This window comes from Tarenaya hassleriana, unplaced genomic scaffold (genome assembly GCF_000463585.1).
Source record: "Tarenaya hassleriana unplaced genomic scaffold, ASM46358v1 Cleome5, whole genome shotgun sequence".
Lineage (NCBI taxonomy): Eukaryota > Viridiplantae > Streptophyta > Magnoliopsida > Brassicales > Cleomaceae > Tarenaya > Tarenaya hassleriana.
This window is the reverse complement of record NW_010967707.1, coordinates 6,279,220-6,291,257: the sequence shown is the minus strand read 5'-3', so window position 1 is coordinate 6,291,257 and position 12,038 is coordinate 6,279,220. Positions and strand designations below refer to the sequence as shown.

At 38.0% G+C, this 12,038-nt stretch overlaps 4 protein-coding genes across 6 annotated transcripts in view; 1 reads left to right on the top strand and 3 right to left on the bottom strand.

Moving 5' to 3' along the window:
- Positions 1–868: 868 nt before the first annotated feature.
- LOC104827345 (flowering-promoting factor 1-like protein 1) lies at positions 869–1,469 on the bottom strand. The gene has a single exon (XM_010560518.2). The coding sequence runs from the start codon at positions 1,365–1,367 to the stop codon at positions 1,035–1,037; it is 333 nt and encodes a 110-aa protein (XP_010558820.1). The 5' UTR covers positions 1,368–1,469; the 3' UTR covers positions 869–1,034.
- A 2,481-nt stretch (positions 1,470–3,950) lies between these two features.
- Positions 3,951–8,060, bottom strand: LOC104827343 (pentatricopeptide repeat-containing protein At3g06920-like). Of its 2 annotated transcripts, none has more exons than XM_010560513.1 (5): positions 8,025–8,060; positions 7,860–7,949; positions 4,614–7,539; positions 4,305–4,427; positions 3,951–4,209 (listed from the first exon to the last, which is right to left on the bottom strand). In XM_010560513.1, the coding sequence occupies exons 2-3, from the start codon at positions 7,942–7,944 to the stop codon at positions 4,892–4,894; spliced, it is 2,733 nt and encodes a 910-aa protein (XP_010558815.1). In that variant the 5' UTR covers positions 7,945–7,949; positions 8,025–8,060; the 3' UTR covers positions 3,951–4,209; positions 4,305–4,427; positions 4,614–4,891. The 2 variants fall into 2 exon arrangements, with proteins under 2 accessions (XP_010558815.1, XP_010558816.1); XM_010560514.2 differs by having other exon boundaries at positions 4,614–6,922; positions 7,073–7,539; positions 7,860–8,041.
- Positions 8,061–8,240: 180 nt separating this feature from the next.
- Positions 8,241–11,379, top strand: LOC104827344 (ubiquitin-like-specific protease 1A). 2 transcript variants are annotated; one of them, XM_010560516.2, is made up of 9 exons: positions 8,241–9,253; positions 9,409–9,488; positions 9,575–9,665; positions 9,754–9,852; positions 9,958–10,050; positions 10,133–10,252; positions 10,341–10,444; positions 10,562–10,634; positions 10,777–11,379. In XM_010560516.2, exons 1-9 carry the CDS (start codon positions 8,549–8,551, stop codon positions 10,837–10,839), a joined length of 1,428 nt encoding a protein of 475 aa, XP_010558818.1. In that variant the 5' UTR covers positions 8,241–8,548; the 3' UTR covers positions 10,840–11,379. The 2 variants fall into 2 exon arrangements, with proteins under 2 accessions (XP_010558818.1, XP_010558819.1); XM_010560517.2 differs by lacking the exon at positions 9,754–9,852.
- Positions 11,380–11,694: 315 nt separating this feature from the next.
- LOC104827342 (translationally-controlled tumor protein homolog) overlaps positions 11,695–12,038 on the bottom strand; it is a 2,085-nt gene continuing 1,741 nt past the window's right edge. Inside the window, exon 5 of the mRNA XM_010560512.1 lies at positions 11,695–11,964. Coding sequence (XP_010558814.1) covers positions 11,847–11,964 — 118 coding nt within the window. The 3' untranslated portion in view covers positions 11,695–11,846. The remainder of the gene's footprint in view (positions 11,965–12,038) is intronic.

Genomic DNA, 12,038 nt, shown 5'->3' with positions numbered 1-12,038 from the left:
CGACATATCCGATCCGATCCGTATTTTGTAATAATATTATTAAATATAAGAATAATTTGGTATGGAGATTTAAAATACTTAATATTTATATGTTTTTTAGGGTGATTCAAGAAAAATTTTATATATATTGAGGTTTATAATTTTAAGTTTTGAATATTAAGATTTATTATGTTTAGTGTTTTGAGTTTTGAATTTTGAATATATTTGTATGTAATAGATTATAATTGTATTTGTATTTGAGTTGATTTGGAATGTTTAAATTATGAATTTTAAATTTGTGAATATTATTTATCTTAAATAGATTATATATTTTATTTACATTTGAATTTGTTATTTAATTTAAATTTAAATTTTTATAATATTTTAGGTCGAATACGGATATCCGCAAATATCCGTGATTTTAACGAATATCCGAAGTTGCGGATATCCGAAAATTACGGATCGGATACGGATAACAAAATCGAATATTTGTGCGGATCGGATACGGATACGGATATCTCAAAAATCCCGGATATCCGATCCGTGCCCACCCTATTATTACACATATATAATCACGTGCGTGTATATACATATGTGTGTGTGTGTGTGTGTAAATTTGACTGGTGTATCTGTTTCCAACATGTTTTCGATCAACGATCTGCTATTTTTCTGTCGTTGTAAGATGGCAGAGAGAAAACATATGTATCATCTATCAAATTTTTCACCATTATTAATCATGCGAGTAATGTTTTTTTTTACTGAGTAACGTCTTAATTATGAATAAGCAAATCTTTTTTGTGCCAACAAGGAAAATTTGTTAGACTTCTAAAGTGGTAGATATTCATAATGGACAAATTAATACCATGCCATCCACAATATATCGATCAAATGTAAAATACGTATCATAGACAAGGAAACCCCTATATATATATATAGGTTAGTTTTATATATGTGACACCGATATCTCTTCAAACCAAACAGTAAAATGAAACTGTAAAAAGCGTAAAATAAACAGATGATCCACACAAATTAATTAGGGTTCCTTCTTTTTTTTTTCACATGTCTCTGACTTCAAACATGTTTCGGTTCTTGACGACGATATCGTACATGTGCATGGACTTGAACCTGCCGAAATCTTTGGGAAGAGAGATGAGATGGATGGTGGACCGTTTGTGGAACTGGAGAAGATCGGGATCGTCGTAGTAACGTTCCCAGCCCAAACCGAACAACCTGCGCTCGAGAGCAGCGTACGAGGTTATGACTTCGTTGCTCGGTGTGTGCACCAGAACCTTCCGTTTCATTTGGCGGCTCCCCTCTACGGTTGTCTCCGCCGCCGGATTCTCCACTAGCCTAACCACGCCGTTTTTGAACACCCACACTCCCGACATGTTGTCCTCTTTCGCTAGATTTTGTGTGTGTGTGTGCGGTATGGTTATGGAGATTTGGATATGGGATATCACAGGTTGTTGGAGGGGTGGATATATATAAGATGGAGCTGTACAATTAAATTCTTGGACTGCCATAATAAATTATATGTGTATACATATACATGTAGATATATATATATATATATGCGCGCATATTTACTATATATCTTTTAGGTCTGTTTCCCCTTAATTTAAGTAGAGTATAACTGACTAAATATTCCAAAAAATAAATAAATGCAAAGTTTTTTCCCCTCAGAAAAAGTTAAAAGATTTATATTCGCCGTTTTCTATGAACACTGAATTTTTGGTGACGTATGGTCGGTCAATCTATATTATGCTAGCTGGGGCAGATTTATTGCATGTTCCAAAAAATATACGGTGTCATTTAGTCTTTATAATTCATTTCTAAGGCTGGAATGACTAAAACCATACCCAATAACATATAATTTTTTTTATAAAAAAAAGTAACATTAGAAATTAATGGACAGACACATGATAATTAAAATATCTTTAGGTCTCTTTTCCCTTAGTTTAAGTAGAGTATAACTGACTAAATATTCCAAAAAACAAATAAAATGCAAATAATATTGTTTGAGTCATTACTAGTGTCATAGAAGATATATATGGTGTGTGATGGAATCTTTTTTATTTTGGTATTGAAAAAAGGGATATCTAATCGAAATATTCAAATAGATAATTTAGTTTATGAAAACAAAAACTAGATAATTAAAAAAGAGAGAGAGAGATAAAAATATACTAATGTTTGCAAATGGTTATATCAGAATCTTTGTCCAAGTTATGGTTCTTGTGAGGAAAATAAAGTGGTAAATTCGATGTATGTGCTATATATTTGCGTTTTGGTGGGGGCATGGCTTTGTACATGTATCATGTACGATTATACGGATAGAAAGAAAAAATTCTTACATGTAATATGTACGCTCATACGGATAAAAAGAAAAGAAAATTCTAGCTCTAGATCCTCTTTATCCGTTTTCATAATAAAAAAATTCATACGAATTACCATATAATTATTCCTCTTTTTATCGATCTCATAGTTTTTTCTTGGCTAAATAACAAATATATTTTTTTTGGTAAGAACAACAACATAATTTTAAGTTGTTTTTACAATTAAAACACAGATAAACATGTGCCTAATGGCGTATGATCAAACAATTAAATGGATTTTTTTTAGGTTTCTTTGAATATTTTTGTAACATCAGCCATGACGATCACCGCCACGTGTCGCAAAAGAAGATGTCGTTTCTATACGACAGTTATTACGAAGAACATAGGGTTTCCAGATTTTACGAACCCTATCCTCCACTTGGGTGAGGACTCTGACACGTTTCAGTTTCCCCCCATGATCTTGGATCATGCCTAAATGTAATATCTTATCAAACTACTCACACTACATTCATCAACGTATATATATATATATATATATGTATATACGTATTTGTGTGTGTGTGTATACGCGTACTAATCATTTTTCTTGTTGAAATATCAAGAGCAATAATCAATAGCCATCGATTTTACCCTGTTGACCCGGCAGACGTGCATACATGTACGTATACATACACATATACACATGCGAAGACATCCACACTATGGAAAATCTGCCAATAACGTTGACGCGGGATATATATATCGAGGAGACCCATATCGGAGCCATAATAACCAAAACGACAACTTCAACGAAATTCATATATATATATATATATATATATATAGCCCCTCTCTATATCCATAATCCATCTTATATATATATATATATATATGTATATATAATTTTACTCATGTAGGGTCTACTTTATTGTGTGATATATACCATTCCATTATTCGTTTTAAAATAAAGTATTGGCCTCTTTTAAGAAAATTCAAATATGCCAACTTAAAACCTGAAATTGTAACAGTTTTCTCTATGTTATATATACTTGTTTTGTTTCACGGTTATAAATCACCGTCAATCCACATGTCTATACTTGGTCGATAAATTTTCCGTCCCTATATTCATTTTTAGTTTTGGCATATATTATATATATTCTTCATATTCATTTATAGTTATTATATATACATATATATACGTGCGTGTTTGTATTTGTTTGAGAGTTGACACTTGACAATAATGAATTTGAACCCATTCCTCATCCATATGGGGCATTGCTTCACTTTTTGAGATGACAAGTCACAGTTCCAAGCCATTGTGGGATATTGAATATATCGTGATTTACTTTTTTTTTTTAATTTTATGAAATTCCTGAAAGAAAATAGAAAAGTTATGGAGGAAAAAAAAAAAAAGAGAAAAAGCCACGGAATAACAATCCTCAATTCAATCCTATCCCACGGGAATGGGGCAAACACGGATCCTCCTTTGTCTTCACGTACATGAACTAATAGGTTTTCACACACACACACACACACTCACTCGTGGGTGTATATATATGTATATTCATATTCTATAATAAAACGGTAAAATAAATTTAATTATCTTAAAAAATCAATACATAAAACTAAATTGAAATTATAAACCAAAGAGAAAAAAAGGACAAAAAATATCACCGTAAAATAAGTAAGATACAAAACGTTATTAATATTGTCCAAAAACAGATCCATGTACCATGCATAACACAGGTTACTCCGGATCCCTCCTGTTTGTGAAATGATGATCAGCAGCCAGTGCTTGAATATGGACACGAAATTCAAATCTCCAGAAGAAGATGGCAAAGGAGACTGTTTTCTCCTCATGGGTTTTGTCGTTTATCCAGATCCAGTTGGTTTCTGTGTTCTGTTGTTGCAGCAAAATCTGCAAGAAGAAGATACAACAGAAGAGCTTAAGAAGGTCATAAGAGAGACGTGGAGCAAGACAGAGGCTTTTCATTCTCAGCAGCGGAAACAAACCTTAATAAGCCACTTCCTTGTCCTTTCTTGAATCCGGCAAGAAGTTCCAAGAGGATTGTATTCTCAGAGATGATCACAATCCTCTCGGATTAGGCTGAGCAATCACATGATACAACAAAAATTCTGCAGAAAAAAACGGAACAAGAAATTAAAGCAGCCATTTCTGTTGCTTAAAAACCATGGAAGATGCTACCAGAGAAGATAACTAGAGAATTCTCCATCATTTTGCCAGCAGCACGACAACAAGCTGAGATGTTCAAGCTTTCTAGAAAGAACATAACACAAGATGCATTTGCACGGAAGAGTTACCGTGAAGATTTTGATCGTTCTTGAGAACTAAGTGGATTTTTTCCGGGTGTTCTTTGATTTTGTTCTCCAGAGACTCGAGCAGGTCTCACTTGAGAAGAAGCTCGTATGTCCGAAGATACGAGCCCGTCTTACTATCGTAAAAAACATTGTCCTGTCCAGAAACTCGAGATCCTTGTCATTTCACGAGGAACTTCACAAGGGTCACGTTTCCTGGATTCAGACATCATCCAGGTGGATTTCATTTTCGTATACCAAGACAAGTGATGGATGACAACTCTCTACCAAGATCTCGAAGCATGTTGTGACTTTGCAGTCTCACTCAAAACAGCTCCAACAACAGCTGCCTGTTCACGGCATTCAGCCTTCTCCAGAGCACCCAAAAGAACAACACATGTTTTGTTATGGATATGTAGTCCTTTCTGATGTGTTTCCTCGAAAAGGGCAAAAGCGTCCATCGCCCTGTTTCCATTACTTAGCCCTTCTATCATGGCACTATAACAAGTAGAGTCTGGTGTACACCCATTTGCCTTAAACTGATCAAACAGTGCACTAGCCTCGGCGATATTCCCAACCTTTGCAAGCCCCGATATCATGATATTGTGGCTAACGGTACTGGGTTTCAGGCCAAGATTCTGCATCTCTTGCCAAAAGACAAAGGCTTTATTAAACTTCCTGACCTTGCAAAGACCTTTGATTAAGATACCATAGGTAACTTCGTCCGGAGTGCATTGCAGGTCTTTCATGGACTGAAAACAGACAAGGGCTTCGTTGATTTCCTCAGCCACAATCAATCCATCAAGCAATGCATTCCATGTAACGACGTTAGGTGTTAGTCCTTTCTGCATTAGCTCTTCCATGATAAGGTAAGCTTCATCGATTCTGCCAACTTTCCCAAAGCCATTAATAAGACTGCAGTAGACTACCATGTTCAACTCTATGCCCATCGATTTGGCCTCCTCATAGAGCATATAAGCTTCGTCAAGCCGGTCAATTTTGGAAAGGCCGTCGATTACAGAACCATAGGTAACAACAGTTGGTCCATGACCCTTTGTTTTCATCTCCTCCAACAGCTGATAAGCTTTGTCCACGTGTCCGGACTTGCAAAAACCATTAATAACTACGTTATAAGCACGGGTATCCAAAACACAGCCTCGCTCATTCATGGAATAAAACCATTCATAGGTTTCATTCGAAAACCCTGCTTTCACCACTCCATCTATCAGGATTGAATAGCTTAGAGCATTCGGAACAAACCCGCGGGCTTTTATTTCCTCGAACAGAGCCCTACCTTTAACAGGTTCACCAGCTTTAAAAACACAATCCATGTAAGTGTTAAATAACCGGAGATCAGGAGAACAACCTTGATTGTGCATTTCCTTGTATATCTTGTGGCCATCTTCTTTTCTACCGTTGTTGAAGAAGTTCTTTATGAGGGATGTGTAAATAACGGAGTTAGGGCGACAATTTGACTCCAACATCTTCTCATAGACACTATAAGCTTCATCTACTCTTCCGCTCCTCCCCAAGCCATCGATGAGCGAGCAAAACGTATACTCATTTGGGGCACAAACCTTACAATCCATCTCTTCGAATATAGCACGAGCTTCATCAAGTTTTTGGGCTTTACAGAGCCGATCAACCATTATGTTCACAGTTCTAACATTAGGAAACATGCCAGATTTTCGCATTGAATCACGTAGCTCAAAAGCACAGTCAAATTTACCTGCTGTGCAAAGCATGTCAATAAGAATATTATAGGTGGAAAGATTTGGAGCAGCATCTTTCTTCATTTGCTCAAAGAGTTTCAAAGCTTCGTCCACTCTTCCCTTTTTCTTGAGGCACGTAAGAATACAGTTATATGCAATTACACTCGGTATAGACCCCTTTGCCCTCTGTCTCTCTAGTAGACTGTATGCTTCCTCAAATTTTCCAGCTGACCCATAACCCATAATCATTGTGTTGTACGCAAAAGTGCAAGGGGCCTGTCTGCTCCTTTCCAAGTGCTCAAACATTTCTACAGCTTCATCCAACCTGTTTGCCATGCACAGGACTCCTATCATGCTAGTATAAGTGACTTCATCGGGTTTCAAGCCATTTGCTTTGATCTCGTGAAAAAATTTCCATGCCACATCAACCTTTCCTGCCTTACCGAAGCAGTCTATACATACGTTATAGAGAACAACGTTGACATCACGAGATTTGCTCTTCATCTCGTCGAGCAATGATATGGCAGAATCAACTCTCCCATCTTTGGCAAAGGCACGAATCAAAGTCGTAAGCAGATGAAGAGTTACTTCGTAACCCAGTTCCTGCATTTGGTGAAAAAGAGTCAGCATCGTATCAGATTGATTAACAGCCGACAAAGCGCCAATTAGAGTTGTGTAAGCTGAAAAAGCAGGCCGGAATTTGAACTTCCTCATGGTCTGTATGATATCAAAAGCATCTCTGAGCTTGTTCACCTTAACACAGCTTAAAACCATCTCGATACAAGAGTTAACAGAAGGGTCAAACCCAGCAACACTCATTTCCCCGAGAATTTGCTCCAAAGCATCAAAATTTCTACAACGAGCCATCACCGAAAGCAAAGAGTTATATGCTTCGGGACAATGTGTAAGATCTGTTTTCCTCTCATACCATCGGAAATAACGAATTGCACAATCCACATCTTTTAACCTCCTTAACACTCCAGTTACTAACTCCTGCTGGGGATCTATAGTAATAGCCGATAGAGCGTTCTCAGTTGAAGCTCCCCATGGACCACTCTGCAAAACACGGCACACTTCATCTACCACTTGCCTATTATTACCATAATCTGAATGAACAGATCTGTCAGGAAACTCTGAAGATGTCCTGTCTGACGATGATGATAGATTCCTAGATACAGTAAAAATGCAGGAGCACTTTGTATCAATGCGGTGTATGATTCCTGCAACATAAGCAAGAACAGAACAACTTAATGCAAACGGAAATCAGCTTCCCATATTTCAATGCCCGCCAAATTAATATAACAGAAGAGAAGTGTAGCCACCAGAGAAAAGGAGTCCACTTTTTTTTTTTTCAGAAAATCCGCCATGAATGGCCATCAAAAGCTTTCAGTGAGATTCTCAAATGCCTAGCCTCGATATTCTAACAGGATCGGCACAATTCACCTCAAATTCTACAGATTTTATACCCATTCCCACCAAATCAGATTTTTCTCAAAGATTGAGAAGCTATGAAATAGTGTCTTCTTCGCCGTGATCTTACCTGGTCTTAAGAGCATCCTCATCCATACGACCTTATTGTCGACAGAGCAGATTGATTTCCGACAAAGACGATGGAACATAATCATATTACCTCGCCAACAAAACAAAAAACAAACTTTAATCTTACGAACAACAAAGGTGAAAGATTGTGAAGTCAGAAGCTCACCTTCCCGGCGAAGTATAGGGTTTAACGAGACGCCACAAAAAAAAAATGATGGTTATCAGCAGAACCGCAACATAAGGAAGGAACCTCCAGTTCTTTTAGAGGGTTTAAGTAAAGTAGAATCTGGAGTCAAAAGGACCGAGTTTGACTTCGTTTATTTATCCGCGGTAAGGTCGGGTCGGGTCGTCGTCATCTGGCCAACGAATTTTGGTCTGGAAGCCGAAACGCCATCTACTGATACTGCTCCAATAGCTTCGCCCGATTATATTCTCTTCCTTAGAATCTCCAATTTGTCTGGTCGAACAGCTCTCTAGGGTTTCGTCTTATTTGGGGTTTTAACCAGACAAAAAGAGTTTGATCTTAGGGTGCGATTTGTGAGTTTCAGTTCCTGGGCTATATCCGCAAGGGTTTTTGCTTGAATGGGTTTCTTTTTTTCTTTTTTTCTTTTTTTTTTGAATTTCTAAGGTTTATGTTCTTCTGAGTCTAAGTCGGCGCTATTACCAGAGACAACAAATACAAAGACAGTGATGAATGTTTTCAGTTTGAGCCCACCTTCTAAAAATTCGAGATCTTCATCTTCACCAAGAGCCATGGCGAGGGGAGTCTCTCGTTACCCAGGAGCGAAAGCTCCTCTGCGGAGGGAAGTTCATGCGCCATCACGAGTCACCAAATTTGGGTTGTCTTCCCGCACAAGTCAGCGACACAGAGGAAGTGATTCTTCGTGTAGCACAAGACAGGAATCCGGTAATGATTTTGGGGAAATTTTCCTTAGGAATTACGATGACGCCAAGCTAAAAGCCCTTAGTGCGCTTAGCTACTTGAGGAAGGATAAAGACGTGGTTGATGTTGATAATGAGCCTGACAACGTGGTCGTGATTTCTGAGGATGATGAAATTATGGAGATTGAAGTGATTGATAACGGGGTTGTGACAGTGAACGAAATGGAAGAGAATGTGGCGGTGGAAGAAGGAGATTCGGCAATGGAGGTCAAGAAAATGGATGAAGGGAACGTGGGAGTTGATTCGCCATCTAATATGTGGAGCTCACTTGTCTTGAACCGTTCCATGGCCAATGTTTCGAGTTTCGAAACTTACAGGAAGTTTCTGGGGAGTGCCAAGAACCGGACTTCTAGACTTAAAGATTTAGGCTTTACATATCTTCTGAAAGAAAGGTGTCTGACTTTGTTGAAAGGGTTGCTTCCTTTATGGAAGCAAGCTGAAGAAACTGTAAAGGTTGCTTATTTTCCATTAATCCTTGTCAAACTGATAATAGTTAGAGCATTTATATTCAAAATCTTTTCCTGTTGGAATTGCTTCTTTGCATTGTTTGGTCGGGTTTTCTTCTTCTTTGTAATGGATTTCTGTATATCCGTTTTACCGGTTTTCAGGAGGTACCTCGTGAACCATTTACACCTCTTTCCAAAGAAGAAGAGAATGTAGTTAAGCGTGCTCTCTCAGCTAATAGTTGGTATTGTTTGATTGCTGCTCTCCTCTCTATTTGCTCGGGGAAATTCCAGCTCTTGTTGGATAACATGATGAACTTTTTTTCTGCAGGGATGTCCTGGTTAGTCATAAGAAATCAAATATTGACATTACAGGACAAAATCTGAGGTGCCTTAGGCCAGGTCAATGGTTGAATGACGAGGTTAGTAGCTAAAGCACAGTTTGGCGTAATCTCGTGGGTGAAAATTAGAGTATTTGTTTGGTAAATTCCGGGTTCTGTTCTTATGTAGGTCGTTAATATTTACCTTGTGTTGCTGAAAGAAAGGGAAGCTAGAGAACCGAAGAAGTTTCTGAAATGTCATTTTTTCAATACATTTTTCTACACGAAGGTTATGCATATTCGTTTTTTAGGCTTCTGAATTTCAGGTCATCTTCCGTGTATGTCTTGATGGAATCTTTAACACAATATGACCTTAAAAATCACGCCTTTTCAGTTGGCTAGTTCAGAGGCCGGATATAACTATAACGCCGTCAGGAGATGGACTTCGTTGAAGAGGTTGGGATACCGACTCATTGACTGTGACAAGGTGGGCCTTCTCTGTCAATTTTGCTTTTTTCTCTTCTTTCTTTGATTTAACTCTGTTTGAACTTATTTTCATTTGTGGTCAGATATTTGTCCCTATCCATATGAGCATCCATTGGACTTTGGCTGTTATTAATAGAAGAGATAAAAAATTCCAGTATCTCGACTCATTCAAAGGAAGAGAGCCAAGAGTCCTCGATACACTGGTATAGTATTGGTAGAGTAAACCAATTGATACAGATAAAATCGATCACTATGATACTTTTAGCCTGACCCCGGAATTTCATCTCTCAGGCTAGATACTTTGTTGATGAGGTTAGGGACAAGAGTGGAGAAGACATCGATGTGAGTTCTTGGAAACAAGAATTTGTCCAAGACCTTCCCCTGCAGAAGAACGGGTACAGTTCTGTAGAAATATTCGGACATCTCAGCTAACATAATTCGCCTATGTACCAACACAATCCTCACTCTTGTTCAGATTATTAACCATGACTTGTCATGTTTGATTATCGCAGGCACGATTGTGGAATGTTTATGCTGAAATACATCGACTTCTACAGCAGAGGTCTCGATCTTTGTTTTGGTCAGGTAAATGGCCGTGGGGACAAAAGGGATACCTTCTTTGTAGTTTGTGAATCGATCTCTGAAAATGTATATAATTGAAATATGTTTTATTAGCAGAATTTCTTGGCGATGGTTTGAAGAAAAAACTGATTTTCCTTCCCCCCAGGAACACATGCCCTGTTTTCGGGTTAGGACAGCAAAGGAGATTCTGCAGCTGAAAGCTGATTGATAATCTATCTTCTAAAGCAGAGTTTCACTGCCAGAGGGGCAGATGGTTTTCAAGCCTCTTTGTGTACATACACAACAGAATGAGGATATGCAGATGAACACAGGCGAAGCTTTTTCGGTGTACAAACAATGTTCATCATGACATGTCTGAATTGAAACGGTGTTAACAGTGAAGCAAGATGCCGTCTTCATGTGCTTTGCAGGTTTTAGGACAGTGAAGGAGATTCTGCAACCGAAAGCAGATTGAGTTCTTCCCCTTGTAAACAGAGCTTCAGAAGCAGAGGGGAACAGATAGGTTGAAGCCAAACTGATGGCTTTGTTCTGCGCGAACACTGGTAAAAGACTGCCATATAATTTATACAAAATGTGTGCATGTGTGTGTGTGCGTGTGTATACATATATATGATTTTTTGCTATCTAGATTTGCAAAAAATACGCAACAATCCATGTTGCAATTCAATTTTTGCTTATATTGAAGAATTCAAACGACAATCAAATCAAATTACTTCCTTGCTATGGGGAATCGAAACAATTTCTTTCCTATTTTACTTATCTTTCGTTAAAATCGAAATGCATTCTGTGAACCTGGCTCTGGGCCTGGAAATAGAAGATAAAAGGGTTTACGTTTTGCCAAAAGCCTGGTGATCCAGTGAGAGAAAAGGTAGCTTTTTTCGTTGATGAAACGGTTTGACCCGAGATGGGTTTTCCAAGACGTGATTTCAAGATTGTTTTTACGACATGGGTTTTGAGAAAGGCAGAAAAAGGAGTCACCTTTCAGCAAATTGGCGCCGTGACTGAAAAGCAATAACGTAGGAGCATCGGCAATTGCAGATTAAGTATATTGCCAAGAGAGGAGTATGGTAACTTAAAAATTGATTAAAAATTAAGAGTATTTTATACCAATACCATGTAATAAGGTTTTGATAGAAGCAAACAATGATTTTAAATAATAGGGTTATACGTAGAAAGAAAGCCACTACCAAAGGAGAGGTGTTTCACCCTTCATCTTCAGCACTTGACCTCCTTAAGACCGTGGGCAAAGTACAAAAACGTTGGATTAGTCGCACCATCCTTGTAGTAAGCAAACACCAAGCTGCTGTCGTCTGCCATGCTCTCCCCGACAAAGCTGGAAAAAGAAGAACAGAGGAGATGTGTCATCGCGTTGCGTGCGAAAGGAACGGGAAAAGGGAAAGGGAAAGA

Excerpts from the sequence above, each read along its gene's own strand:
- LOC104827343 (XM_010560513.1), bottom strand. The coding sequence starts at position 7,944 with ATGATTATGTTCCATCGTCTTTGTCGGAAATCAATCTGCTCTGTCGAC. Across the intron at positions 7,540-7,859 it reads GAGGATGCTCTTAAGACCAG|GAATCATACACCGCATTGAT; the intron begins GTAAGATCACGG and ends CTTATGTTGCAG.
- LOC104827345 (XM_010560518.2), bottom strand. The coding sequence starts at position 1,367 with ATGTCGGGAGTGTGGGTGTTCAAAAACGGCGTGGTTAGGCTAGTGGAG.
- LOC104827344 (XM_010560516.2), top strand. The coding sequence starts at position 8,549 with ATGAATGTTTTCAGTTTGAGCCCACCTTCTAAAAATTCGAGATCTTCA. Across the intron at positions 9,254-9,408 it reads AAGCTGAAGAAACTGTAAAG|GAGGTACCTCGTGAACCATT; the intron begins GTTGCTTATTTT and ends ACCGGTTTTCAG. Across the intron at positions 9,853-9,957 it reads ATACATTTTTCTACACGAAG|TTGGCTAGTTCAGAGGCCGG; the intron begins GTTATGCATATT and ends ACGCCTTTTCAG.